The sequence below is a fragment of the Coniosporium apollinis genome (genome assembly GCF_000281105.1).
Source record: "Coniosporium apollinis CBS 100218 chromosome Unknown supercont1.29, whole genome shotgun sequence".
NCBI lineage: Eukaryota > Fungi > Ascomycota > Dothideomycetes > Coniosporium > Coniosporium apollinis.
Genome location: NW_006913291.1, coordinates 390725 through 416688, shown reverse-complemented (window position 1 = coordinate 416688; position 25964 = coordinate 390725). Strand labels below are relative to the sequence as shown.

The window sequence follows — 25964 nt, the reverse complement described above, 5'->3', positions numbered from 1 at the left end:
GATCGGTGCGGAGCAGCTACAACTGCGGCGAAGAGGTGATACAGGGACTGGTGGTGTAACTGGAGGAGCTATGATATTCATTGATTAGGATGGTCGTCGCAGGCTGATCCTTCGGGACGGGTGATATTCTGCTATTTCTCATTTCGCTGCACGATTAATTGGTTGGCGTGAGGAACCTTGTCGCGCAGCCGCGCCGTGTTGTCTGAGGTGCCGCGTTGGCGTCGGAGCTGGGACGCGCCGCCGCAGATTGGAAAGTGATATTATCTGCCTTGGGAAAAGAGACTGGCATATCTTGCGGCATAGTAAGGTGCTTGGAATTGGTAAGACTAGGCACTAGACTTGAGAGCCAATTGCAGAATGTTCGAATTTTACACGTATCTATCAGTCTGCTTTACAGCTTGCTTCCTTGCTTAAGATACGACTGCCCGAGCCTCAGCATATCTACCGCTTCTCTCACCATCTCTTCCACTATCTCTTTCGCAGGCTTAACCTCATCGATGACACCTGCAACCTGACCCATCAAGAATGGAATATCCACATCCTTCCCCTCATCCATATCTTGCGCCAGCGGCACTACGCCCTGCTCCGTTAGCCTCTTAATCTCCTCCGGCCTATCCTCCCAACCCTTGATATACTCATTCATCCTAACCCTCAACGGCCGTCCGCTAACCACAAGCGTCCTTAACGTATCCGAAAAGTCCGCACTCACAACCGCCTCCTTGTGCAGCTTCGAGCACCCCGCCTCCGTACTTGCCACGAACCTCGTGCCGACCCAAACTCCCTGCGCACCCTGCATCAGACTGCTTGCGAGGCCTCGCCCGTTATAGATCCCCCCCGCTGCAACCACCATCGCCGGCTCCCCCGTCAAGGGACTCTTGTACCGCCTCGCCACATCCACGACCGCGGGAATGAGAATCGAGTTGGCGATCTCGCCCGTGTGGCCGCCGCCCTCACCACCCTGGGCGCACACGATGTCGACGCCGGCGTCTAGTGCCTTGATGGCGTGTTTGGGCGCGCCGACCATGTTCATGACCACGATGCCTGCAGTGTGCAGCCGCTCGATGACGCGTTGTGGGGGGACGCCGACGGCGGAGACGAACAGCTTGGCCTTTTCTTTGATGATGACGGAGACCAGGTCGTCCAGCTGGCCGTGCGTGTAGTCGTGGTTCGTCTTGCGCGCGGAGCCGCCGACCTGGGGAAGTGCGAGATCGACGCCAAATGGCAGCGAGGGGTCACTGAGATTCGATTTCAGCTCGTCGATGATGGATTGGAGTTGTGCGGGCGTGTAGCCTAGCCCGCCGATTACGCCTAGCCCGCCTTGGGGGTGTCAGTATACTTCGTATGAATAAGTCGAGTAAGCGCGTGTGTACCTGCGTTTGAGACAGCGGCTGCGAGGGGCCCGCCAGAAGTGCGGGCCATGCCGGCGAGGATGATCGGATAGGTGATGTTAAGAAGGGAGCAGAGGGGAGTGTACAGCGTGGGAGTCGCCATGGTGGCAGGACCGTGTGGGCTGACTCGTTTACTGGGTACCTAGATTGAAGGACGGAGAGGGTCGACGATGTTCAAGGTGGATGCGCTAGCATAGGTTTCGAGGGTGACGAGCAATGGCCTAAAGGACAGGTGCAAAGCAGAGAACGGTGAGATTGGAGACACATCTGGAGCTGGAAAGGGACGATTGATATGGGTTGATCGCCGGCAGCTTGAACTGCCGGCGATCTCACAGGGTCCAGTAGCGGGGCGGTTCAGCTTCGGCAACTGGAGCTTGAAGCCGAGGCATGTCTCAAAGTTCTTAGGGCACTGCGGAACTGCTTGGATCTTGAGATGTTTTCAACGACTGGCTCATGTAGTGATTGAAGTACAGTCAGCTCCAAACAGCATAGAGAAGGGCTCGTTTCTGTGCTCTAGGCGAAGCGGGACAGAGTTGGTGGCAGTACCAGATACAGTCCAAGCGATTCGCTTCCAAAGAGTGGCATATACTGTCTCTAGTGCTTGATCCCATTCACCTGTCCGTTTGCCTGCCTGTTTGCTGGGCCGTTGACCTTGCCATTGGGCATAGCTGACGGTGGTGGAGGCGGCGGAGGGACAGGACCGAAAGGACGAGGGCGAACCTCGATAGCCTCTTCTTCTGTATCCTCATCGTACTCTCCTTCGCCGCTACCATCCTCATCCTCATCGTCGTACTCGTACTCGCTCTCCGTGCCCTCATCGTCGGCATCAAGATCGGTGGTGGGCACTTGACCACGGCCTTGAGCCTGCATCCCTCGGCAGAGCTTTTCCAGGTTCTCGTTCTTCTTGCGCAGATCAGCCATCTCTTTTTGCGTCCTGGTGCGCTCTTCGGCCATTTCCAGGATGTTGCGATTCGTTGCGTCTTGCTTCCTGGTCAGGGTTTGGTTCTCCTTCTCCAGCCGCTTCGTCTTCTTCGACATCTCTTCCATCTCCTTCCGAAAGGTCAGGAACAGATCGTTGGAGTTGTTGAGAGTGTCTTCCACCTGCTGCACATCAGTCTCAGCCTTGACCAGCGCGACACAAAGTTGCATACAGGGTGTTGCAGTTGCTCCATTAGTGGCAAACATACCTGTTTGAATTTCTCGACATAGATGTTGAGTTGGCTCCGCAGCTCCGTCTCTGTCTGCGAGAAGGTTGAGACTTGACGTGTTAGCTGGTTCGATCTCGATGATTCCAGTTCTTGCGCTTTCCGCTGTTCCTCGAATCTCGCCATCTGATACTGGATTTCGAGGTCCTTCGTACGCAGGAGGGAGTGAAACTGCAGTTCCCGCAGTTCGTATTGATCGACGAATGACTTGAACTTTTGTCGGAACCTGGAAATGTTAGATTGAATTGTGGTCTTGCGTGATGCTCTAGATGCGAGCTCACAATTCGTCTTGTTCCACGTTCACCGTCTGGGGCTTGGGGTCCTCCCTAGACCTGATCACGTCTTCCACATCCAAGACCATTCTCTCAAGCCGCTCTTCGAGCTCCCGCCTCTTTCTCGTATCGATATCCTTCAGTGTGCCATTCTCCTCCTGGAGGTATACTGACGTTAGCCAATGCAATGCGCCAAATGCCGTTCTCGCTTTGCTGCTAACCTTGAGTTTCTTGTTCTCTTTGGTGAAGTCCCGCGCAATCTTCTCTAGCTTATCTTTTGCTTGGGTGGCTTTGTTTAGATCTGTAATGCCCTTGTCCTTCTCTTTCTGCAGCTGATCGGCGCGTTTCTTCGCCTTGTTGTGCTCGCGCTCGGTGCGCTTCATCTCGGCAAGAAGTTCGGTATACTTCTTCTGCACAGCCTCGAGGCGTGAGAGAGACGGGTCCATGGTGGAGAGCATATGGGAAAGCTCGCGATTCGCTTTCTTGACTTCGCGGTCTGCGCGGATGCATCAAGTTAGCCAACAATTGCAGTTAATTAAAACAACAGATCGTTCCTGCCGTGAACCCCATGCGCCCATGTGTGTCCAGCTCTTGATGAGCTATGCTCTCCCTCTATTCGCGAGCGACTCTTCTGGCAACCGAGATGACACAAGATCTACGCACCAACTTCCGCTTCCTGGTCTTTCTCCCCCGCTGCATCCAGCTCCAACTGTGCTATCTTTGCGGCAATCTGCTTCGAGGCATCGGTTGGGTCTGTGCTCTTCTTCCCCTTTCCCTTCTTCGGTGGTGGCCCCGCCGGCGTCGGCGGTGGCGGAGCAGACATGGTGGAGGAACTAACGGAGACAGGAGAGCTGCGGTTGTTTGGCGTTACATGAACAGGACTTGGTCGAGAGTTGGCGGATGTTGCTGGGTGCTGGTGTGCGACAGCCGCCATATAGCGAAGATGCAGGTGCCAGTGCTACAGGTCAGGACGTGACTGCCGCAGTGAGTCGAAGCTTCCCAAGATATCGCTTTGTGCACAAACTCAGTTGACTGAGCTGCACCAAAGCGGAGATCGGTGCGTAGTGGCGCTCGAGTGTGGTGTTCCTCGTGTGTAGTTCGGTCGACAGGCGGAGTTTGACAGTTTGACGCTGGCTCTGTCCAGCTAAATTGGCGAAACCCAGTGTGTCGATGCAGTCGATACGATTTGAAGCACTCGATCAATAGGCGCGGGTGGTGATGGCGGTGATAATGGATAATGGCGTCTCGTGAGCACGGTGACTGCGGTTTGGGGAGGGGAGCGGACTCTTGAAGGTCTTAGGTCTTTGCTGCTTAGGTGAAGAATTGGCTTCGGTTACAAGACGCCGTCCCGGACTTCGGCCTGGGCTGCAATCCTCGAGCACCTTGACTGCACGCCCACTGCTGCCACTTGTAGTTAATTCAGATCTTCGGCAGGCCGATTACCTAGAATGCAAGGTAGATAGTCCGACTGCTTGACATCAGACGGATACCTAGGTACTCCCAAGTCAAGAGGGACAACAGCCAGTCAGCCAGGATGTCCGACAGGGATTTGGTTGGTACCGCGTTTCCCTTCTGGGCCAAAGTTAGCAAGCCTGCGTCTCGACAGCCCCGGCAGCCCCGATTACATGTGCATCATCCTTTCTCAGCGCCTCTTGCTGCTTCCTTGCCTCCCCACCACTCGGGACTAATCTGCCATGCTTCGCCCTTCTCGAGCATCGTTATGGAAGTCGCGGACTCTTGCTCCATGTTTACCACACCGCGCGCCTCGCAATCAGCGCCGAGGTTATGCATCGATAACGGATCCAAGCTCGTACCCGAAGCCTGGGGAGCAGGTACATGGCTTCACGTTGAAGCGTGTCAAGCAAGTGCCAGAGCTTGAGCTTACTGCGCTACACCTCCAGCATGACAAGACCGGTGCTGACTATCTCCACGTCGCGCGGGATGACTCTAACAATGTCTTCTCCATCGGTTTCAAGACTAACCCGCCAGATGACACTGGAGTACCTCATATCTTGGAACACACCACTCTATGTGGCAGTGAGAAGTGGGTGCATTCGCCTAGAGTCAGGTGTAGACACTAACAGTAGTACAGATACCCGGTTCGCGATCCCTTCTTCAAGATGCTTCCTCGCTCGCTCTCAAACTTTATGAACGCCTTTACATCCTCTGACCACACCACCTACCCTTTCGCTACTACAAATCCCCAAGACTTCAAGAACTTAATGTCCGTATACCTCGATGCCACTTTACGGCCCCTGCTGAAGGCAGAGGACTTCACCCAGGAGGGATGGCGCATAGGTCCGGAGAACCCTCTGGCGTCAAAGTCTGAACAATCGCAAGACGCGGCAGGCAGCCGGTTGGTCTTCAAGGGGGTTGTCTACAACGAGATGAAGGGCCAGATGTCGGATGCTAGCTATCTATACTACATTAGATTTCAAGACCACCTATTTCCAGCTATCCACAATTCTGGCGGGGATCCGCAGAAGATCACCGACCTCACCCATGAGCAGCTGCAGAAGTTCCATTCAGAGCATTATCATCCGAGCAATGCGAAGATCTTTACCTACGGTAACATGCCTCTAGGCGACCATTTGAAAGAGATTGGCGCACAGCTTGAGACTTTCCAGAAGATCTCAGTAGATTCAGACATCAAGTCACCGATAGATCTCTCAAATGGGCCTCAAGAGGTAACGCTAAAAGGGCCCACGGACCCCTTGGTGCCACCGGATATGCAACACAAAACCTCAACTACCTGGCTGATGGGCGATACCTCGAACGTTCTCGAGAGCTTCTCCTTGGGCATTCTCTCGTCGCTTCTTCTGGACGGTTACGGATCTCCCCTATATCGCGCTTTGATCGAAGTTGGCCTTGGACCTGACTGGAGCCCAAATACTGGATTCGATGCATCAGGGAAGACGGGAGTTTTCTCGGTTGGCCTGAATGGGGTCAAGCAGGAAGATGTTTCTAGGGTGAAGGAGGCCATCTTCAATACTCTGACCGAAGTGCGCGAGAAAGGGTTCGATGAGATCAAGGTTAATGGCATCCTTCATCAGCTTGAGCTCGCTCTAAAACACAAGACAGCAAGTTTTGGAATGGGCTTGATGCAGCGCTTGAAACCAGGCTGGTTCAACGGCGTTGATCCATTCGACGCTCTGGCATGGCAGGAGACGGTATCCGCATTCAAAGCAAGATATGCAAAGGGAGACTATCTCGAGAGTCTGCTGGACAAATACCTGCTCAACGACAACACTTTAACCTTTACCATGGAGCCGTCACAGACGTTTTCACAGGAGCTGGCGGCCGAAGAGAAGGACAGGCTAGCATCGAAGATTCTGGAGACGACGAAGAATTTTCCCAGCGAAGAAGAGGCGCACGAGTACTTGGAGAAGCGGGAGCTGGAACTACTTGAGGTCCAGGAAAAGGCGCGAAACCAGGATCTTAGTTGTCTCCCAACGGTACACGTCAAAGACATCGTACGCCAGAAGGAGCGGAAAGAGACAAGACAGTCAACGCTAGGTGATATTAAGGTGCAATGGCGGGAAGCTCCTACCAACGGCTTGACCTACTTCCGTGCTGTCAATACTTTGGACGGACTGCCTGATGAACTGCGTGAGCTGGTTCCTCTGTTCAGCGATTCAATCATGCGTCTTGGCACCAAGGACAAGACGATGGAACGGCTAGAGGAGCTCATCAAGCTTAAGACTGGCGGTATCTCTATAGGCTACCACTCGACGAGCTCACCACTCACTCTGGACAAGTATGAGGAAGGGTTTGCTTTCTCCGGCTACGCCTTGGATCGCAACCTTCCCGCAATGTACGAGCTGCTGCATACGCTCATCATGGAAACCGACTTCGACAGCCCCAAGGCCGAGAAGCAGATCAGGCAGTTATTACAAGGCGCCGCCAGTGACGCCGTTAACGTAATTGCGGGATCTGGTCATGCCTATGCTCGCCGCTTCGCCGAGGCCGGACTGAGTCCAGCTGGTAGGCTTCGGGAGCAGACCGCCGGGCTCACACAAGTCAAGCTTACTGCAGGCCTTGCATCACGACCCGCTGATGAATCCTTCAGCGACGTCATCAGCAAGCTGAAAGCCATTCAATCATTCGCCATCTCAAACAGCAAATCCATGCGCGTCGCACTGACCTGTGGACGCGAGAGCTCGGATGACAACGAAATCGCCTTGCAGCAGTTCCTCTCCCGTCTCCCTTCCAATACCATCTCTCCATCCGCCAGCGGATCGCAGACGGCATATCCACGTAACGCCAAATCCTTCTTCCCTCTCCCCTACCAGGTGTACTACTCCGCCCTAGCCATCCCAACCGTACCTTACGTCGATGCCTCCGGCGCCCCGTTACAGATCCTAGCGCAGCTCCTAACGCACAATCACCTCCACCACGAGATTCGTGAAAAGGGCGGCGCATACGGCGGTGGCGCATACGCACAAGGTCTCGGCGGTCTTTTCGGTTTCTACAGCTACCGTGATCCGAACCCGCAGAACACGATGAAGATTGTCAGCGAGGCTGGCGCCTGGGCGCGAGATCGCGTGTGGACGGAGCGCGACCTTGAGGAGGCGAAGCTGAGTGTGTTCCAGAGCCTTGATGCGCCGGAGAGCGTGAGCCAGGAGGGCATGACGAAGTTCTTGTCGGGTGTGGACGAGGAAATGCAGCAGAGGAGGAGGGAGCAGCTGCTTGATGTTACGGCGGACGAGGTGAGGAGTGTCGCCGATCGCTACCTGGTGCAAGGGTTCAAGGGTAGCAACCTTGCTATTCTTGGCGAGAAGAAGGATTGGGTCAAGGCGCAGGATGGATGGAGAATCCAGGATTTGGGCATGGCCGAGAAGGTGCAAGAGATTCAGGAAAACGTCGAGAGTGTCGAGTCTCCGGCTTGAGGAAGGTCTAGGTAAGAGCGGCAGCTTGTATACCCTGTACTGTATGTGTATATTCCGCTCAAGCATCATGTGTAGTCTTGTCCTCTGAAGTTCTGTTTTGTAGCATAGCGGTATCAATACACGGCGCAATTTTCTTCCGATCCTCTTGTGTATCTCACCTGTCCACTTCTTCCACTACCTACAACCCACGCGCGGCAAGAACAGAACAAAACGTCTCCAGCATTCTCCCACTGCTGGCAGATCACAAGTCACGTGCGTGATCGACACGTACAAGCGCAAGATAAACGGACGCCGTCCGCGGTTCGCAAGGAACCTCTGCTGCTCGCAGCGGATGGGGCCATGCGGCTTGTGGGCGTGTCTATCTCTCACTTTCAGACCTGCCTGCGAAAGAGGAGCTTCCTGGCGGACTAGAGTGATGAGAACATACGGCGTCTACTGGGTAACCACGGATCACGTTCTACGGCAAGTAGCATTCCTTCTATAAGATAAATACTCGCATTTAGATTCGGTAAAACTTCTGTGGCTAGAGTACATCATGCATGTGGGCATGTTTCGTCAGAGGAGGCCGAGCTCAAATAGAACAGAAACATGCTCCACCATTGGTTCCGCCGACTCATGTTGCGACCGTTCGTCTTGTCTGGGCGTGGGCTTGGATTGATCTTCCCTTATCACCAACGCTTCCTCCTGTGCGTCTTCTCTCGGTAACCCTGTGGCATTTAGCATGCTTATCTCGAACTCTCAGACATGACCAGTGACGTGGCTACGGTTCGTCGTACCTCGGTAGTTCCATGTAGGCGACTCGTCTTCCATCTTGATCAGATCTTCGGAGGGCAGGATGACCCTAGCCGGAACTATTGAGAAGCAGAGCAGAAGTAACAGTAGACTGCATAGCAAGATGTGTAGTCTGAGCAAGGGTGCCATGCTGTCGTCGATGACGAAAGCTAGGGGGCAGGAGTGGGCAGGAGTGTAGATACTGGTCAATCCCAACCTGAGCCATGCAGAGTGTATTAAAGATCGACTCGGATTGAGCATGTTCTGCGAACAGCAACCATCTGTGATATCACCGTACATTCTTCAACCCTCACTGCCGCTTGCGCCATCTGCGTGCTGCTCTTTGTGACTCTGCCACGTGCTCTAGTTCGAGGAATGCTTCGGGGAATGCAGAAGGCTGAAGTCGCGTAAAGTGGCTTCGCGTCGACGCGCCTCAACTCCCACGCTGCATCACCACAATTACTCCATCTCCGCAGAAATGGCCGTCGCCGAGACCGCAGACAGCTTGCTGCAAAGGCCTTCGTAAGAGTTCCCTCGATCGGGTCCAACACACCCAGCTAATCCAACCAGCGACAATGCCTTCCCCATCCTCGACCGCGTCCCCTCGTCCTACAACCCGCTTTCTACCTTCATCCTGCCCAAAGGCGAGGACCGCCACTACACCCAGCAGTTTGCGGACATGTACTTTGCGCGGCTAGCGAGAGTCAAGCCGGCTGTAGAGCAGATAGCGGAGGAGGCATGGGAGGGCTTTGAGGTGTGCAATCCGTGCATCTGAAACATAAGGATTACAGGGCACGGCATAGTATGGCATGGCTGACCATTGTGATGCCTCAAGATAGCAGGAGAGACAGCGCGGCGTGTGGATCGGGCGCTAGATGTGCGGCAGGGCGAGCTGTGCTGGGTGGTGGGGACGGTGTATATGGAGATGCCGCTGAAGCCCAACATCTTGGACGACTTGTCAAAGGAGGTATACATATCTCGCATTGTCAAGCTGAGGTGTTAGGTCAATGGCTAACGTCAAGCAAAGCACTGGATATCGGCACCCCCAGACCGCGAGAAATACATCAGCCCCGGCGGCAAAGACGAGACGATGCTGGAAGACGAGTCGGGTCGACTGAGGCTCACGGGGCAACATCTGCAGAGCCAGATGCTGGTAACGGGGTGTATCATCGCAGCAATGGGGACTGAGAACGCAGACGGAGCTTTCGAAGTCATAGACTCCCGGATAGTGGACCTGCCGCGGCAGCCCGAGCGATGGGAACGGGACGACGAAGCCCTCGCCTTAACAGGAAAATCCGTCAAAAAGCAACGCCCCGAGTCCGGCAAAGTAGCCATAGTCAGCGGCCTCGAGATCAGTGGCGACGCAGCCGACAACCTCAACCTAGACCTACTGACCGAGTACCTCCTCGGCGAAGTCTCGAGCAGCCCAGGCCGCAGCGACGCAGCCCAAATCTCCCGCCTCGTAATCGCGGGCAATTCTCTCGCTCACGCCTCCCCGATCCCCACCCGCGACGAGCTGGCGACGAAGAAAGGCGGCAAGAAATACGGCTACGACGCCTCGACTTACAACCCGACCCCGACCGAACACCTCGACGACTTCCTTGCCGCCCTCCTCCCCTCCATCCCCATCACGCTTCTCCCTGGGACGTCGGATCCCGCGAACGTCGCATTGCCGCAGCAGCCACTGCATCACGCGCTCTTCCCCCACAGCCGCGAGTACGCGAATAGGCCGACGGAGGAGGGGGCGGGGCCGAGCTGGTTCGACAGCGTGACGAATCCGTGGGAGGGGGATGTTGATGGGTGGAGGTTCTTGGGTACGGGCGGGCAGCCGATTGATGACGTGTTTAAGTATGTTGCGGGTGAGGATAGGCTGGATATGATGGAGCATTTGCTAAGGTGGAGGTGTAACGCGCCGACGGCGCCGGATACGCTGTGTGAGTTTTCCTTACGGTGCATCCAAAGGCATTGCATCCCCACGAAGACAGTGCGGTGTGGGAAAACACGAAGTACGGTACTGATGGTATTGCTAGGGTGCTACCCCTTCCAGATGCAAGATCCCCTCCTCATCAAGGACTGCCCGCACGTCTACTTTGTGGGCAATCAGCCGCGGTTCGAAACCAGAGTCATCGACGGTCCAGCCGGCCAGCTCGTAAGGATCATCGCTGTGCCAAAGTTCAGAGAGACGGGTGTGCTGGTGCTGGTGGATGCGGAGACGTTGGGTGTGGAGTGTGTGCAGTTTGGGACGTTTGATAGGGGATGAGGATTGGTGGGCGGCTTTGATGAGGGAGTGCATGGGCTGTATCTGCACTTGCCTTGGCGCTGGTAGCTCGCGGTCGCTCAAAACGAGCAATGTACTCCGATTCGGAGTCTGCTGAGGATCTTGCTAAGGCAACCCTGTCCTGTCTGGTCATGGCAAGGCAGATATGTGGCTTGAGTGTCTGAGGAAGGTAGGAACCGACAGCTCTCGGTAGCTAAGTCAAGCTTCAGTGCGCAGATCAAGGACCGCGCTTGGAGCGGACCGCTTGTTCAATACGAACGTGCACTCGCGACCGAGATAGAACTATAAGGACACAGCAGTGCGACGCTTTCGAACACCGATCGCCTGAGGCCATCTTAGACACGAAACTAGTGTTCGGTTAACCTACTAGGTCTCAACTTTGATGTACACTGTGTAAAAGATTGACTATAGTGTAACAACGTGATGTGGTACCCACTGAGTTACAGATCAATCTGAAAGTTTATACGTGTCCCTTTGGCTTACACAAAGCAAAAGGGACTATGGAAAACGCAAAAGAAAGGTCTCGCCCGGGATCGAACCGGGATTGCGGGAAGTCGATGATCTGATCAGAATCCCGAGTGCTAACCTATAGGATGTTAGGATCTGTGGTTTGAGAGCTACATTTTGAGGGTAATTTCCATACCATTACACTACGTGACCGGGAGAATGAGTTACACTAAGCGATTCAGTTGCACCGCATTCGTTAGCTCCAAATTCTGGACTTTAAAATAAATGTAATACGTATCTACCGCTGCTCTCGACGGTTAAACCTTACCTCTACCCCCCTTTGATACCTAGACACTTGGAGGACATAAATTGTTAGGCTCCAAAATCAAGCAAAACTACCAAGTTCACCACGTTCAGGAAGGCCTTTACCGTCACCCTTTTGGCTCTATCGTTTCTTACACTAGGGCAGCTAGAATTGATATGCTCGCAGATCACTGAAATTGAGGAAATCCACCACGTCTATGAAGATCCTTATCATTCCAATTCTATCTTCGTTTGTGACTTACCGTACGCTTACAAGGTTATAAGCATGTCCTGTTCGCTTCGGATCACATGAGCAATTATTATTTGAATCCCTACAGGTGACCACAGCGTCAATCATGCGTGTACTATACTACACAAGCCTGCCTTCCCTGCCACAGAAATGTTCAACAACACCTCAGTCTATCTCGCGGCATCGTTGCCCTATCAGGAGTGGTTAGGAGTTAAGCCTATACAACACGAGGGTCATCCGCAGCAAAGTAATAATGCCACCTCAAGCTCACTCCCGAAGACCTCAGTGTTTCTATCGACAATCTGCGCATACAAATCTTCTATTCATAGAGCAAACATCGTCTTGTTCAATAGTGTTGATCGGGCATAGTCTCCTGTAAGAATGTGGATGCCTCGCGGTGATGACACGAAGCAGCGGTGCCAGCGGTTGAATCTTCTGTGGAGAATACCTACTAGTACACTTCTACCCTCCTCACCGCATCAGATCCTTAACCCCTTTGGCTTAGTGGATTCGAACAACATCGAGTCCCCTGGCAAAGAGAGCAAACACTCGAGTATGTCAACTGTGATACAGATCATTACTACTAGAATGCCCGCATAACCGGCGGACGCACTGGCGTGGATTGTTGTAGACATCCCCTTTGGTACCGGACACTATTGCAAGCTCAAAGGGAGCGTTATCGTCCTACATCGTCCTCAAACTCCATATTCCGCTCAAATAGACGAGTGAGACCGCCCGGTAGATTACGAGTGACGAACCGCGTCACCTCACCCTCTTACTCAACTTCCTCCTCGGCGCCTCCTCCTGACTAGGCGTCGCCCCACGGCTAGGGTTCAGCGGCGACGCCACAGCATCATCTCCCAGATCCACCACCGACTCCCTCATCTTGCCCTTCCCATTCGCACTGACCGGCGTGCTGCTCGGACTGCTCTCGGGCACCGGAATCTCGCCATATGTCCCCATGTCCGCCACAGCCTGGTGCTGATGCGGCCCCCATACCACCGGGCCCGCATCGCCCTGTATTGTGTCCCCGCGACTTCGTCTGTCCCGTCCGAGGCTCGTTAAGCTATTTCTTGCAAAGCCGAGGGAGCCGGCTACAGCGGCCATCTGGGGACGTGGCCCGGAGGACGGGGCGTCGGGGTGTTTGGAGTGCAAGGTCTCTGGAGGCGGCGGGCCGGTGTAGGGCGCGTCGTGCGCGGCCATGTTGCCGCTTACAACGTCTTTCTTCTTATCGTGCCGGCGCTTGAGGTAGACGCCGATAATGGAGACGAGGACGAGGCCGACAAAGATGATGATGAGCATTACGACCCAGCGCCAGTGATTGGCGAACCTAGAGGTGTTGAGTTAGTCGGACTGTATGCGGAGATAGGTTGATCGAGGGCGGAATCTTACCAGCCGCCTTCCGGGTCGTCATCGCGGGAGTTGGAGATTGTGTTGCTGGAACTTCGCACCGTCGATGTCGGGCTGATCGTGGCGGCCGGATCCGCGGTAGAGGTCACGACTATGAGGGTGGTGCCCGGAATGCTGCTGGTGCCGGGCTGGGCCGGTTGAGCACACAGTTGGGTGTACCAGCTGTAGATTCGATCGAGATCGGGTTGTGTACAGAAAGCGTCGCATAGACCATTTGGACTTTGTTTGAGCGTGGTGAGGTATGCGGACTGGCAGAAACAGGCCTGCTCCCCTCCAGCAGCGCTGATGCAGGCGGCCTGTGCCTGGGTAAGATATGTGCATTGCTGGGCGCAAGCCGGGAGTTCGGCGTAGTTGAGGACGGTCTGGGCGTAGCACAACGGAGAGAGCAGGGCAAGGACGGCCAAAGCGGGGAGAAGAAATCGGTTGGCAGATGCCATGGCGGTGTTCGGCGCGGCAAACATCTTTGCCATCGGGATGTGCGAGTTGAGGCTATTTGAAGCGAGCGCCAGGTGCAGATGTCGCAATGGTGTGTACTGAGGGATCCCACGGCCGGTAGCTATGTCGAAGCCCGATGGCATGCCGGTTGTTCAAACGTTCATGGCCCGTTGCGCGGCGTTCAAATGCGATCGGGGTATTGTGACGCGATGGATAGAGAACGGGATGGTAAAAGGTGTTTGGTTTGCTGGCGGCGGGTAGAACAGTATATGAAGCGAGCGGTAGCTAGAAGAGCCAAGTGAGTGAAGGAGAGTGGCGAACGGTTGCAACGAGGGTGGGTGGGCGGTTGTTCGATATCCTTGCGAAAACGGGCTGGAGGTCTGCGGAGTTTGGGGTGGACGTGGCCTGTGCGTCTAACCACAATCGAACTCGATGGTGAGCTTGCGGCTTGTTTGTCTGCCGCTTTGGCTGGAATGAGACATGTTGCACCTCCGCTATGCCCGTCCCATGGCTGGTTTAGAAGAAGGGGATCCATCATCGAGTTTTCCAACTCTCGCTGGTCACTCAGCACAAGGATAGTATCAGAGATCTTCGGTGCCAGGGCGGTTTCTTGGCAATATGCCACAAGGGGAACCTCGTCCTAAGCATTGCCCTTGCCGTGCCGCTATCGACTTTCCTAGCGGCATTGTACTGCCGTTCTTAGGCCTCAGTCAATTCATCCGACATCTTCAGTAAGCACGGAAGAGCAACAACATCATGACCCCATCTGACCTTGCTCTGGAGGTAGTACAGATTGGTCATCATAAGTCTTGTCTCGTCTACCCATTCTTGGCCTTTTGGGTGTACAAGAATACAGAGTTGAGCTGATCTGTTCGTGAAGGTCTTGGAACGTGTTTTGGAAAGGTTGGAGGCTCCGAGGCCCTCCCTCTGTATCATGTCTCGTGTTTTGCTATGTACTCTGCAGTCTCTGCCGCTTCTGGATGCTCACCAGCTCTTCGCTTCACGCGTGATCTATGCGACAGTCTTGTCCTTGAGGAAGATGCCGTACTAGGGGCCATTAGCTGCACAGAAACTGTGAGGGAGAAGGACAGATCTTACCTTCTCTTTCAGCTCTTTTATGAGCGGGTCGTTGATCTCCGGCTTCATGGGTGCTGTTCGAATAGAGTCAGCTCTAGACAAGCGGACAAGCGGCGAAAGGTTGCTCACCCAGAATGCCGTGCTCAGAGATGGTGCCATCTAGAACTTTGAGTACCGCAACAGCGCAAGGGACGCCGACAAGTTTGGCCATCTGCGAGACGTTCATGAGCTATGAATCAGTTCGGGTGGAGCAGGACTACTGACCGCTGAGTACCCCTTCGGATCTCCGTACTCGATGAGTGTCGATGTCCGAACCTCCTTCTTCCCATCCGACCACTCGATGCCGAACTTGTGCTGTAGATAGACCGCGTCCCTCTCACCCTCCTCGTATTGGCACTTCTTCTCAAGCACCGCGCAGAGGCAGTCGAGCGGCGTGCCCTTCTTGTCCACGAACTCGTCGCTAAAAAGGCCGATCCAGCGCAGACCCGCGATGATGCGCTGCTCCTCCTCCTCGTCCGCGAAGCTGGTCTTGGACTTGATAGCCGAGATGAGATCGTGTTCAGCGTTGGATCCTTCACCAAGGATTTTGGCGGTTGCCTCTTTCCAGAGCGTCGGGTGGTCGGATGGCTGGAGAAAGTCTTGTTCCTCTTCGGAGAGAAACCCCATGTCGACAAGCACCTTAACGAACTGAGGGAAGCCGCCGTATCGCAGGGTGCCCCTTACCAGGTCCGTAGCGTCCGGCATATTGTATCGGTAGCGATACGACGTACAATCGCGATTGGGATAGCCGACCAAGTTGAATGCAGGCATCAGGTGGTATGGTTTCGCCTCTGCCATCAAGTCCTCGGATTCGACTTCCACGATCTTGCCGTCCTTGTAGTACTTGGCCGAGTTGCGGAGCGCAAGGAGGACACCCCGGGAGCTCCACGAGAACTTGTATCCCAGCGGGTTGTCTGAGCACTCTGGCGCTGGCAGCCCACCGCAGTAGGAAAGGAAGCTCGTGATCCGTCCAAACTTCTTGTGAACCTCATCAATCATTTTAACTGCGTATAGGTGGTCGAGGCCGGGGTCGAGGCCAATCTCATTCATGACCGTGATTCCCGCCTCCTTCGCCTCCTCATCAAGTTCCATCATCGCGGGGGAGACATAGCTGGTGGTCACGACGTGCTTCTTCTGCTTGATCGCGGCTTTGATGACCTTGACGTGGTGGATGTACGGGATTAAGCTGATGACGAGCCCATGCTTTCCGACCTCATGCTCCAGAACAGCTTCGTCGTTGACGTCGAGGGAGATGGCGCTCGTGCGGCTCAAGCCCGCTGCCAGCTTCTCGGCGGACTCCAAGGTTCTGCACGCGACTGTGACGGATATGCCTTCCTTGCTGGATTCGTCAGTTGGACGATCCGCGGAGAACAAGAAGGCGAGGCAAACCTCAAGATATCTACCGTCGGCCTCGCGACGAAGCCAGAGCCGAGAAGCAGGACCTTCTTGGAGGTGCCCCAGAACGGGATCATGCTATCCATGATGGGCGAAGGTGGGGTAGCAAGTCGATGGGGAACGTTTCTTTGCAGGCGCTGCTGGCTCCGTCTCTAAATTCTCAGGTTGCTGTATAACCAATTGTCGTAATCCAACCTTAGTGAACTCGAGGTAGAAGATCTCAGATGTGCCGCACCGTGTAGGCTTTCTGCAGGGTTTGGAGCAAGGAAGCCGAACAAAACCTAGCCTCGAACATTTCATGGTGGGGCATCGGTGTCACTGGCTCGTCATCGCACCGGAGCGGAACAATCGTCACCATCGGAGACGGCTCTCGTCCCTCCGCTTTGTTGCTGCTTCTGTGGAATTTGTTGCTGTGGAGCATTTACGGCTATTACCCAAGACTGCTCTTGTGTCTCTGACTGTGGTCAGGATGGGCGGTAATCTAGCCTTCTGGCAGGTCTCACCAACAGTTATGACATTACGACGATGAAGGCATCAAAGCAGCGAAGGCGGCCGTCACTCGGATTTCCGGCTCTATGGACACTGTTTAGATACAGTAGATCGAAATAACTCTCAGGCCGGGTTGTTGCAAGAGATTACTACCAGTCCTATCAGGATAGCAGAACGTGCAACTCGGCTAAAGTCGAATGCGTCTATTCAACACATACGAGTCACAAGATGCAACCTCCAACGCCCTCTCACCATGAAAGTCGGGAGATCGAACGCCGTAAACCAAGCCGTATGCAGACTAATGGACCCAAGCAAGATTTTTGTACAATTAGTGGTTAGGGTACAGAGCAATCTAAAAGTTCCGCGACGGTGGCACTGTCTCGACGGGCTTCGGGAGGGCGTTCGGGTATCCATCAGGGTAATAGGTATCGCCGTTGATGCCGGTAGTATTTGGGTTGCCACGAGTATACCCGTTGGCGTATCCGTTGGTGGCGCGGTCTGGGTAACCATTGGCGTAACTATTGGTGCCATTCGTATAACCATTCGCGTGACTGTTGCTTGCACCGTCCCTATAGAAGGACTGGTCATTGTTCGCGTTGTTCAGCCCCATCTCGACCGATGTTTCCCGACTTTGGTGATGGTTCGTCCGGACCGCAGGAATGAAGTCGATGAAGAAGCTGAGGACATAGAACGTATAGACTAGGGCGATTACCCATTCTAGTATAGCGGATGTGTTTAAGTTCTCCTTGTTCTGGGTGACCCCGAAGGCTAGTATACGTTAGAGGCTGCAACCGCCCTGGAGCCACAAGTACATACCAATACAAAGTGCGAGCTCGAGAAAGATAAATGTCAACTTGACCCAGAAGGACGCGCGCAGAATCCGGTACTGGCGGTAGTGGATTCCTAGTCGCTGATACTCGGCACAAATGAAAATAGCAGACACAATGTACCCGCCGCTGCGTGAGTGGTTAGCTTGAGTTTTAGCAGGAGTTCCGCGGGGTTACTTGCATAAACATAATGAGGAAGTATTGGTGCAGTCTCTCGTGGCGCAATGTGTCAAATATCGCCAAGAGGATCAGGCCAGCAGCGCCAATGATACCGAAAAGACCGGAGCAAATATTAAAGAGCTTCTGCCAGTTTGACGTGTTCTCCACAAGGCGGCCTTTGTGGCGCAACCACCGCTCGAGGATGAAGCCGAGGTCGAATGAAATAACTGAAACAGCGCCCATGGCGATAAAAAGAGGCTTCAGTTCCTGAGCTCCTTCATCGGATATGTAGCTGCGAGAAGTTAAACGCTTATTCTCATAGAAATCCGTGTGGTTACTGACGCTATGGACTGGTTGGGGCCCATCGAGCGATAGATCGGCTTGCCTTTCGCGATCCAGTTCAGGAACAAGGCAAGCAGCATCGCAAGCCATACTATCGCCGAAAATAACGGTACCACCCAGTATGAAATTCTCCACATGATTGCAGCTGCGCTCGAATCGCTGCGAGACAAGTAAAGGAGCAGACGGCCTGCGCGATTCGGGGAGTGGGTGTTGTTCTATACGGTGCGAAAAAAATAATTCTCTGGGTGGTCAATGGCGCAAGCTTCGACTATGGTCAAGGGAAAGAGAAGTAGGAGTAAAGAGATACAAGAGAGGATGTTTGAAAATGTGATGGATGAACAACCACGAGCGGGAGAGTGGCAGTTTGTTGTTGGTTGATCGAAATTGCGTATTATCGCGCCTTGACGTCAGCATCCGTAAGATAGCCGGCGCGGCAGATTCCCATCACACGACGGACCGACCTCAACCAAGCCTTCAACCGCTTGTGGCTTGGAAATGTCCCGCCTCTCCCGTGCAACGAATTTGCAACAGCGGCTTTCATAAGATTACGAGTAAACAAATTTCTGAAGGGTTGCAAGAGGTCAGGGCTTGAAGTGATCGACAAGTCTGAAAATATGGTCTTCCTCGGATGATGGGCATGATGTCTCTCAGCGGTCTTGAGCTATCTACATCTTGAGAGACGAAAAAGAGATTAACAGGATGTGTAACGTGCTGCCTGGTTCGTCCCGAATCTGATGGCATCCCCCTTGCATTTTCGGTGATCTTTAGTGTTGGAGTCCGCGGACGCGGGATGTGTTCCTCGGATTCTTGAGCGCTGCAACTCATGTTGATCCCTGAGACCTTAATTCGAGAACGGATCGCTTTTGATGCTGCAGCCCACGGTGGAATGGCGAGAGAGATTTGGCAAGGTGTTCCATGATAGTTGCGGTCGTGACTTTTGCCTCAGGCTCTGAGTTTCTCACGTGACTGGCAAGAACCCAGCCGAGCTGGAACAACTAATCACCGAGCCCTCCGCACATCGCCGAGTTTCTTCACGACTGCGACGGGTTGAAGTAACGACAAGCGACGACCACAGCAAAGGGACCTTTAGAGTGAGTGTCTGAGCAACACAGGATAGCAGCCGAATTTGTCGCATCTGACATGGAATTTTAGATCACCTCTGCCTAAGTCGAAAATAAGTCACCATGCCTAAGGTACGAGCACCCTAGCGCCAACCGGAAGCCCCAGCATCGCGCACACAGAGCAAAGACGAAGGGCGGTCGCGAACATCGATTTCGAAGCCGTTACAATGCTCCATAGTTTCTAAAATGTCGCAACAAAGAAGAAGCGAACGGATTGCACAATTAAAGATCAAGGCTAAGAACTGGCACTACAGGAGGTGAAGCAGAAGTCCGGCATTATTGTCGGCCTCAACGCCGGACACAAGGTCACGCCGCACCAGCCGAAGCCCAAAATCTCCCGGTCAAAGGTATACGAACCGGCCCAAGAGCGTCTGTAGCGGAATTTTGACGGTTGGACAACAGGGCAGACAATCGGCACGCGGCAAGTTCGTCAAGGACATCGTCCGCGAGGTAGCAGGCTTGGCTCCCTATGGTAGAGTCCACCAACCCACGAACATCAGAAGGAGGAAACTGACAAGGTCGAAGAACGCCGCATCATCGAACTTCTCCGAAACTCGAAGGATAAGAGGGCCCGCAAGCTGGCGAAGAAGCGGCTCGGGACGTGGGGGAGGGCTAAGCGCGCCGCTGACAGAATGGCAAGTAGCCTGTCCAAGTCAAAATGGAGATTTGCTGACCCAGCGCAGAGCGCCGTCATCGCTGAGTCGAGGAGGGCAGGTCACTAAACGGGGCGATGGTGCATGTTCTTTCTGCTTGCTGTGATTTCCGGGGTCATGTTCCTATGAGCAAAAGGTTTCCTGCTTGTTCGGGACCTAGTACGATATAAGAATTGCCTCCTGGCGAGAATCATCCCGCATGACCAAGCGCGGGTTTCTTACGATTATGACCACTGCGTATGGAAAGCCTTCTGGCGCAAGCTACTGTGATTGTCTGAGCAGTTTAGACCAGAAACTGCTGAAGCCGACTTCTTAGCTATCAAGTACCAGCAACATGATCCTTCTACCCCGAACTTTCATCCAAGCGGACATGCCCTCGTCACTTCGTACCTTATGACGAATCTACGCCGAACCTCAATATCCTCAAGAACTTTCACCGAGTCCATCACTTCTTCGAGAGCTTGCCCATGAACAGCTTCTTAAGCTTCGACTCCTTATCTGGATCATCCGCCTTCTTCTTCCCCTTGTCAACCGGACCTGCAGCCGGCTTTGGCGGCTCCTCACCGGGAGCTTCAACCGGCTGCTGCATATTCATCTCCTGCGCCTGCTCTCTCCATTCCTTCTTCAACGACGATTCCCTCTGCGCTTCCAAGCTTGCGCCCTCGCTCCACACAAGGTACATCATGACGCGGCCCTGAAACCCCAGATCCGACACCAGCCGCTCCTTCCCCTCCTTCAACGGCACTTGTCCGCCCTTCGACCCGGAGTATCTCAGCATAAACGGCTGACCCCCATGCGCGAGCAGCTCTCTTACGCGTCCATAAAGCACCTCAGCCGTGTCCAGCCGTCCGACCGTCATCTGCACGATGCTCTGGTCGGGCAGTCGGATGCGCAGCACTACCTCGCTGATCTTGGCGAGCTTCTCGCTCCGCTCTTTCTCCTGCGCCGCGAGCTCCGCGTCGGAGGGGAGCCGCCGGTTGCGACTTTCGCTGAGGAGACGGGCTTGGTGCACCTTTGCGTGGTCGACGGTTGGCTCGTAATCGGCGGCGTTGAAGGCTTCGCGGGCGGCGCGAGGCGTGGTGTCGGAAGGGGGCGCGAAGATGGTGATGAGGCGCTGGTCTGGGCCCACTATTGCGTTGTCGGGGAGGGCTTCGGCTTCTGTAGGCTCGGCCGCTGGTGTGAGGACTTCGTCGTGCTTGCGCTTCTCGGGGGTGGTGCTAGATGTGGCGTCGGCGGTAGGGATCACGTCTTCCATAGGTTTCGGCTCGTCTGGATTGAGCAGACCTGCGATGTCTTCGGTGATTGTGGCCTTTTCTGGTTCGGGCATGGATTGCGCTTCTCCTGCGCTTCCAGCATGGGCGCCGTGCGCCTCGGTCGTTGCTGGCAGAGGCTCCTGGGCATGGCTAAAGTATTTGCTTATCTCCTCCATGGCCTCCTCGAGCGGCTGACCGCTGTTCTTGAAGCTCAGCCGAAGCAGCGCACTCCCATTGTTGATACCAAGCTGTGCCAGCGTCTTCTGCAGATCCACAAAGGTCCCAAGATCCCTGCCCATCACGTTCAACACCGGCATCTCATAGTTAAGCCTGCCGCCGCCTGATGAGCCAGCGCCACTCATTTGCGGCGTGCCTCGTTGTGTGAAGTTGAGGTTCTGCGGCGCGCCATCGCTGCCAGGGCTGCTTTCGAAGACTCGGAGTATCTGCCAGAGCGAGGTGTTGCTAGGGAATTTCTGGGTGAGTCGGCTGCCGCCGTCGGGAGGTTGTAAAGCCACGGAGACGACGGAGGGAGAGCGAGAGGATTGGACGAGGTCGAGCTTCGCGCCTGAGGGGAGACCGGAGAGCCGGTAGGTGCGGGAGAGGTCTACTTGCTTGTTGTTGTGCCTGTGAACTAGGTCAGCCTCTGCTTTGGTTTGACACAATACCCAGCCGCTGGATCAGAAGAGTCCAGCCGTAAGCTGGAACAACACAGCAGGGCTATCGGAAGATCCAAGTGGACCGCAAGTGGATAGAGAAGCACTCACTTCAAAGTGTGCTGATCAGCTTTGACGCCGAGCTTCGCGCACGCCTCGTTCAAGACATCGCTGAGATATTTGCCCGGCGTGGTCTTGATGGTAGTCCTCCGAGCCGTGGAGTCTACTACAACGACGTGAGATGCCATAGCGCTATGCAGAAGTCAAGAGCGCCCCAGATCCCAGCCAGGCTATTGATCCAGAGCATCGACTTCAGCCGATTACAGTCCTTGGAGTGTCCGCTCTTGCGTAGCCGGTAGTAGGTTTGGAGTGAAGAATAGCAGATCCACGAGTTAAAGACAACACGGAAGAATATCCGCTCGGTTTTGGTCGCGGATAGATGTGCCATTCAGAAGGTCAGAAGGTGCTCGAATGTTGTTTGTGCATCACCACCAGGGCGTGGCGAAGAGCTGGCAGGCAGTAGGACGGCCACGCCAAAACTGTTCAGGTAGGATTGTAGGAGCTGGAGAGCCTCGTGCACATGGTACATCCGTGTACTTGAATACCATTTACGGCTGGAAAAGGCAGCGTTGTACAGCACTTTGTTGTATGTGTTTCTAGCTGAGCAACATCTAAACGCTCAACTGCACAATGAACGAGGCGCGGCCAGCAAGCAGTCTAGGTTTGCGCTCTTGACACGCTATGAGAAGGTCACCGGCTGTAAGAGCCTGATACAAGCTGAACCACGGCAGTCCAGTGACGTTGGAACGTTGGAGCGGAATATGTTGCACATATGAGGCTTTCTTGACCACATGCTTTATATGCTCGAAGTGGTGAGATGAAGCCCCGCTGGCGTCGTCCTAGGATGCTCCTGTTGCTCCAGCTCTTCGGAATAGAGCTTGTTAGAACCCATCCTAGGGGACATGTAGATTCAGCACGCCGGCACTGCACAGCTTCTGTTTAACCTGCAGCTGCGGGCAGTCGCAGTTTGGTCAAGGTAAGGCTGACGTAAAGCCCCACGAGCTCGACGCCAAGCCGTGAGCCAAACCGTGTCAGAGCAGGCGGGACCAAATCGAGTCGCGGCGCTGTCGAGAAAGCCTGCCACTTCAGTGTTTTAAACTCGTATCTTCAACACAAACACCTCTGCCACCCTCCATCCAGCTACCCTCAGGATGTCGAAAACGGTGCAGATAGGCTCTCCCTCGCAGTTCAGCTCACTGCTGTCCTCTTCACGCATAGTCGTCGCAGATTGTAAGCCGAGTCACCCTTTCGACTTTTCGAATCTACTGCGGCTGACCCTAACACAGTCTATGCGGATTGGTGTGGACCATGCAAAGCGATAGCCCCGCTATACGAACAGCTCTCCTCTCAGCTCTCGCGGCCAGACAAGATCACATTCACCAAGGTCAACACGGACACGCAGAAGCAGATCGCACAGTCGTACAGCATCACAGCGTGAGTCTGCGGAGTATGGTGGTATTGGTCTTTTGGGTGGACCGTACCAAGGACAAGCAGCTGACGAGTGACCCTCTGGGGCAATCAGGATGCCCACCTTCGTCATCTTCAAGAACAGCCGCGAAGTCTCAAGGATACGCGGCGCAAACGCACAACAACTCTCCGAAGCCGTCAAGAAGCTCGCCGCCGAAGCCGAGTCAGACGGCGTATCGTCTGGCGGATTCGGCGAAGCAAGCTCGAGCTCAGGCGGCTCATGGCGCGGTGCAGAACTCCCACGCGGATACCAGGACGTGACCGACCAGGTCGACGTCAGGGGGCTGGACCTGCTGAACGCGGACAGCGACTTCGGTGGGGCAAGGACGTTGTTCGAGAGCAGTAGACCGTCGTCGCTAGACTCGTCGAAGGGGAAGGGGAAGGCAGAGGGTGCAAGCGCGGGTGCCGATTGGGTAGAAAGCGACACGGATGAGCAGCTCATGCTGTTCATCCCCTTTCAGTCAACACTCAAGATCCACTCGATCCACCTTACCTCCCTACCGCCCGCCGTTTCGGAAGATGGCGACGACGGTGAGATACCAATGCGACCGAAAACTGTCCAGCTATACCTCAACCGCGCGCACAACCTTGGGTTTGAGGAGGCTGATGACATCCCGGCGACGCAAGCGATTACGATAAAGCCGGATGACTGGTCTCAGCAGGGCACTGCGAAGCTCGAGTTGCGCTTCGTCAAGTTTCAGAACGTCACCTCGCTGGTGCTGTTCGTGGTTGACGGCGAAGGCAGTGGGGAGAAAGTTCGCTTGGACAGGATACGGCTCATTGGCGAGACCGGCGAGAAGCGGGAGATGGGCAAGCTAGAGAAGGTTGGCAGCGATGATTAGGTTGGCGATGTGTCCTAGACCTGAAGAGCGGCTGGTAAAAGGCGTTGGTTATGGGATTTGGGAGAAGCATTAGGCGGAGTATGTGGGAGGACCTGGCGGGAGAACGGGTGACTGCTGGGTACTTGAGAGATCACATTCCAACTCTTGCTCTGCGGAAGCTATGGCTATACTACAGGTCAATTCCGACAAATACGAAGGAGGGGGTATTAACTGAGGAAGCGGCAGCCGCTTGACCACCCTCCAATGCTATCAAGAAACATCAACAGCCAGTTTGTGTAATTCAAATCTGCACCTTCTACTCACTGACGATATATCTAATGTGCTAGCCCACCTCTGCAAACGCCTCAATACTGTGTTAAGAAGCCTTGTGGTCGCGCGCCATCAAGCGACCGCTTCCTCGGTAAATACCCCCCGTCCTTCGTATATCAAAACACGTCTATCTGTTCGACCGCCGCTGCCAACGTCCATGCCACTTACAGGCACGGCCGCGATGGGCAGCAGTCAATTATGCAATATGTTCGCTCTGTGGCGCAACTGACGCTTTCGACAACATCATGGAGCAGATGTAAAAGCAACACGGAGGATATCCGTCGCGCCGCCGCACGAAGAAGAAAATTTTCTTGGGGGAGCAGATTTCGCTGAAGGCGTTGCTGCTCGCCACCTAGGTGACAGAAATTGCCGGACTCCGAAAAACAGATAGGTCTTCAGTCAGCTTGGGGAGGTCATGAATAGGCGTAATCCTTTACGGTATACTACCACATAAACATATACAAACCATACCTGGAGGTAGAATGTCTAGAGTAAAGATCTTTGAAGACGTAGTGAATTAACAGATTTCGTTGATTTAGAAGTGAGTATTAAGTCCGGTAGTTTACGAGTTCGGCGATTTCTGTCATTCAGTTCTCGCTTAGCGGCAGTCTCGCCTTACCAATTCAGGTCTTAGCGCGGAAAACTCCGGTGGGCGAAATGTCGAGGAAGAATGCCTAGAGTCCTTCTTTTCTTTCTTCATGGCCGGTGATGAAGGATGCGAAAGCGTCAATACATAATAGGAAGAGAATGACCTGGCGACTGCTGGGGCTGATCTCAATCGACAACTCTCTGAGGCCTGTACTTGACCGCGTAGTGCTGTGACGATTCGGTTGCTTTTCCTGGTTCTTGTAGATTAGCTCTTCAAGGCAATTCACAGTCCTGCTTGGTATGACATGCTGGGTAGTCTGGCTTTTTGATCTTACAGACATTTGTGCCGCCTCTTGCGACGCCGCTTTATTGCCTTCCATACCACGGCCCTCGACTTCAAACCGTTTCTTGATCCGAACGTACGGCTCTCTCACTGCATTTCTTGATGCTCCTTTGCAGCGGCAGTAGTCCAAGGCTCTCACGCGGTTGCCCGCTATCAGCTTTCCAGCAGTATACTCCGCCTGAAGGAAGCAGTTTTGAATTGGCCGCGCGCCCAACTCTTGTATCATATTTCTCAGAATCACACTGCTGACATTTAGCCGTCGTTTGGCACATTACTCGTACTACCCAGCAAGTACTAGCTGCAGGGTCATATATATAAAGATGTCAAGTGCCCTACCTGATTCTGGTCCCGTCAAGCTCAGGATGCTGTTCAGAATGTTGCGGGCAAAAAACATGGATGAATTGTTATGACCGTCTATCAGAAATCAAGGTAAATCTCGCAGCGAAGTGCTCTGTTCAACTTATCACTTTCGGGTATTTTGTAACTAAACCACGGTCAACCGGCACAGAGTAGCACAAAGATACCTTCGAGTACATCATTTGTCCCATGTATGTTCATGTTGTTTCATGTTGGATCTAATCTGGATATTTTGTCAAGCCCTCAGTTGTTGGTACATCATCTCTGGCTTCCGCGGTCAAGGTATCTGGTCTCAGAACCGGTTAGCGAGATCAGAGTCATCCTGGTATCGAGAATTTAGAT

The 25964-nt window shown here is 54.1% G+C and overlaps 10 protein-coding genes across 10 annotated transcripts; 4 read left to right on the top strand and 6 right to left on the bottom strand.

Moving 5' to 3' along the window:
* Positions 1-391: 391 nt before the first annotated feature.
* Positions 392-1491, bottom strand: W97_06041 (uncharacterized protein; the record flags this gene model as incomplete). Its single annotated transcript, XM_007783920.1, has 2 exons — positions 392-1317; positions 1371-1491. 2 exons carry the CDS (start codon positions 1489-1491, stop codon positions 392-394), a joined length of 1047 nt encoding a protein of 348 aa, XP_007782110.1.
* A 491-nt stretch (positions 1492-1982) lies between these two features.
* W97_06040 (uncharacterized protein) lies at positions 1983-3688 on the bottom strand (the record flags this gene model as incomplete). The annotated part of the gene is made up of 5 exons (XM_007783919.1): positions 1983-2492; positions 2576-2819; positions 2875-3023; positions 3087-3361; positions 3529-3688. The coding sequence occupies 5 exons, from the start codon at positions 3686-3688 to the stop codon at positions 1983-1985; spliced, it is 1338 nt and encodes a 445-aa protein (XP_007782109.1).
* An 871-nt stretch (positions 3689-4559) lies between these two features.
* W97_06039 (uncharacterized protein) lies at positions 4560-7754 on the top strand (the record flags this gene model as incomplete). Its single annotated transcript, XM_007783918.1, has 2 exons — positions 4560-4909; positions 4958-7754. The coding sequence occupies 2 exons, from the start codon at positions 4560-4562 to the stop codon at positions 7752-7754; spliced, it is 3147 nt and encodes a 1048-aa protein (XP_007782108.1).
* Positions 7755-9003: 1249 nt separating this feature from the next.
* W97_06038 (uncharacterized protein) lies at positions 9004-10785 on the top strand (the record flags this gene model as incomplete). Its single annotated transcript, XM_007783917.1, has 5 exons — positions 9004-9047; positions 9096-9279; positions 9361-9492; positions 9553-10459; positions 10556-10785. 5 exons carry the CDS (start codon positions 9004-9006, stop codon positions 10783-10785), a joined length of 1497 nt encoding a protein of 498 aa, XP_007782107.1.
* A 1780-nt stretch (positions 10786-12565) lies between these two features.
* W97_06037 (uncharacterized protein) lies at positions 12566-13683 on the bottom strand (the record flags this gene model as incomplete). Its single annotated transcript, XM_007783916.1, has 2 exons — positions 12566-13133; positions 13196-13683. The coding sequence occupies 2 exons, from the start codon at positions 13681-13683 to the stop codon at positions 12566-12568; spliced, it is 1056 nt and encodes a 351-aa protein (XP_007782106.1).
* Positions 13684-14659: 976 nt separating this feature from the next.
* Positions 14660-16245, bottom strand: W97_06036 (saccharopine dehydrogenase [NADP+, L-glutamate-forming]; the record flags this gene model as incomplete). The annotated part of the gene is made up of 5 exons (XM_007783915.1): positions 14660-14695; positions 14747-14799; positions 14855-14936; positions 14990-16103; positions 16154-16245. The coding sequence occupies 5 exons, from the start codon at positions 16243-16245 to the stop codon at positions 14660-14662; spliced, it is 1377 nt and encodes a 458-aa protein (XP_007782105.1).
* Positions 16246-17000: 755 nt separating this feature from the next.
* On the bottom strand, positions 17001-18056 carry W97_06035 (uncharacterized protein; the record flags this gene model as incomplete). The annotated part of the gene is made up of 4 exons (XM_007783914.1): positions 17001-17416; positions 17465-17604; positions 17663-17926; positions 17977-18056. 4 exons carry the CDS (start codon positions 18054-18056, stop codon positions 17001-17003), a joined length of 900 nt encoding a protein of 299 aa, XP_007782104.1.
* A 1104-nt stretch (positions 18057-19160) lies between these two features.
* On the top strand, positions 19161-19819 carry W97_06034 (uncharacterized protein; the record flags this gene model as incomplete). Its single annotated transcript, XM_007783913.1, has 4 exons — positions 19161-19169; positions 19352-19444; positions 19500-19569; positions 19623-19819. 4 exons carry the CDS (start codon positions 19161-19163, stop codon positions 19817-19819), a joined length of 369 nt encoding a protein of 122 aa, XP_007782103.1.
* Positions 19820-20195: 376 nt separating this feature from the next.
* W97_06033 (uncharacterized protein) lies at positions 20196-21904 on the bottom strand (the record flags this gene model as incomplete). The annotated part of the gene is made up of 2 exons (XM_007783912.1): positions 20196-21627; positions 21768-21904. 2 exons carry the CDS (start codon positions 21902-21904, stop codon positions 20196-20198), a joined length of 1569 nt encoding a protein of 522 aa, XP_007782102.1.
* A 963-nt stretch (positions 21905-22867) lies between these two features.
* W97_06032 (uncharacterized protein) lies at positions 22868-24025 on the top strand (the record flags this gene model as incomplete). Its single annotated transcript, XM_007783911.1, has 3 exons — positions 22868-22946; positions 23003-23150; positions 23239-24025. The coding sequence occupies 3 exons, from the start codon at positions 22868-22870 to the stop codon at positions 24023-24025; spliced, it is 1014 nt and encodes a 337-aa protein (XP_007782101.1).
* Between the last annotated feature and the right edge of the window lie 1939 nt (positions 24026-25964).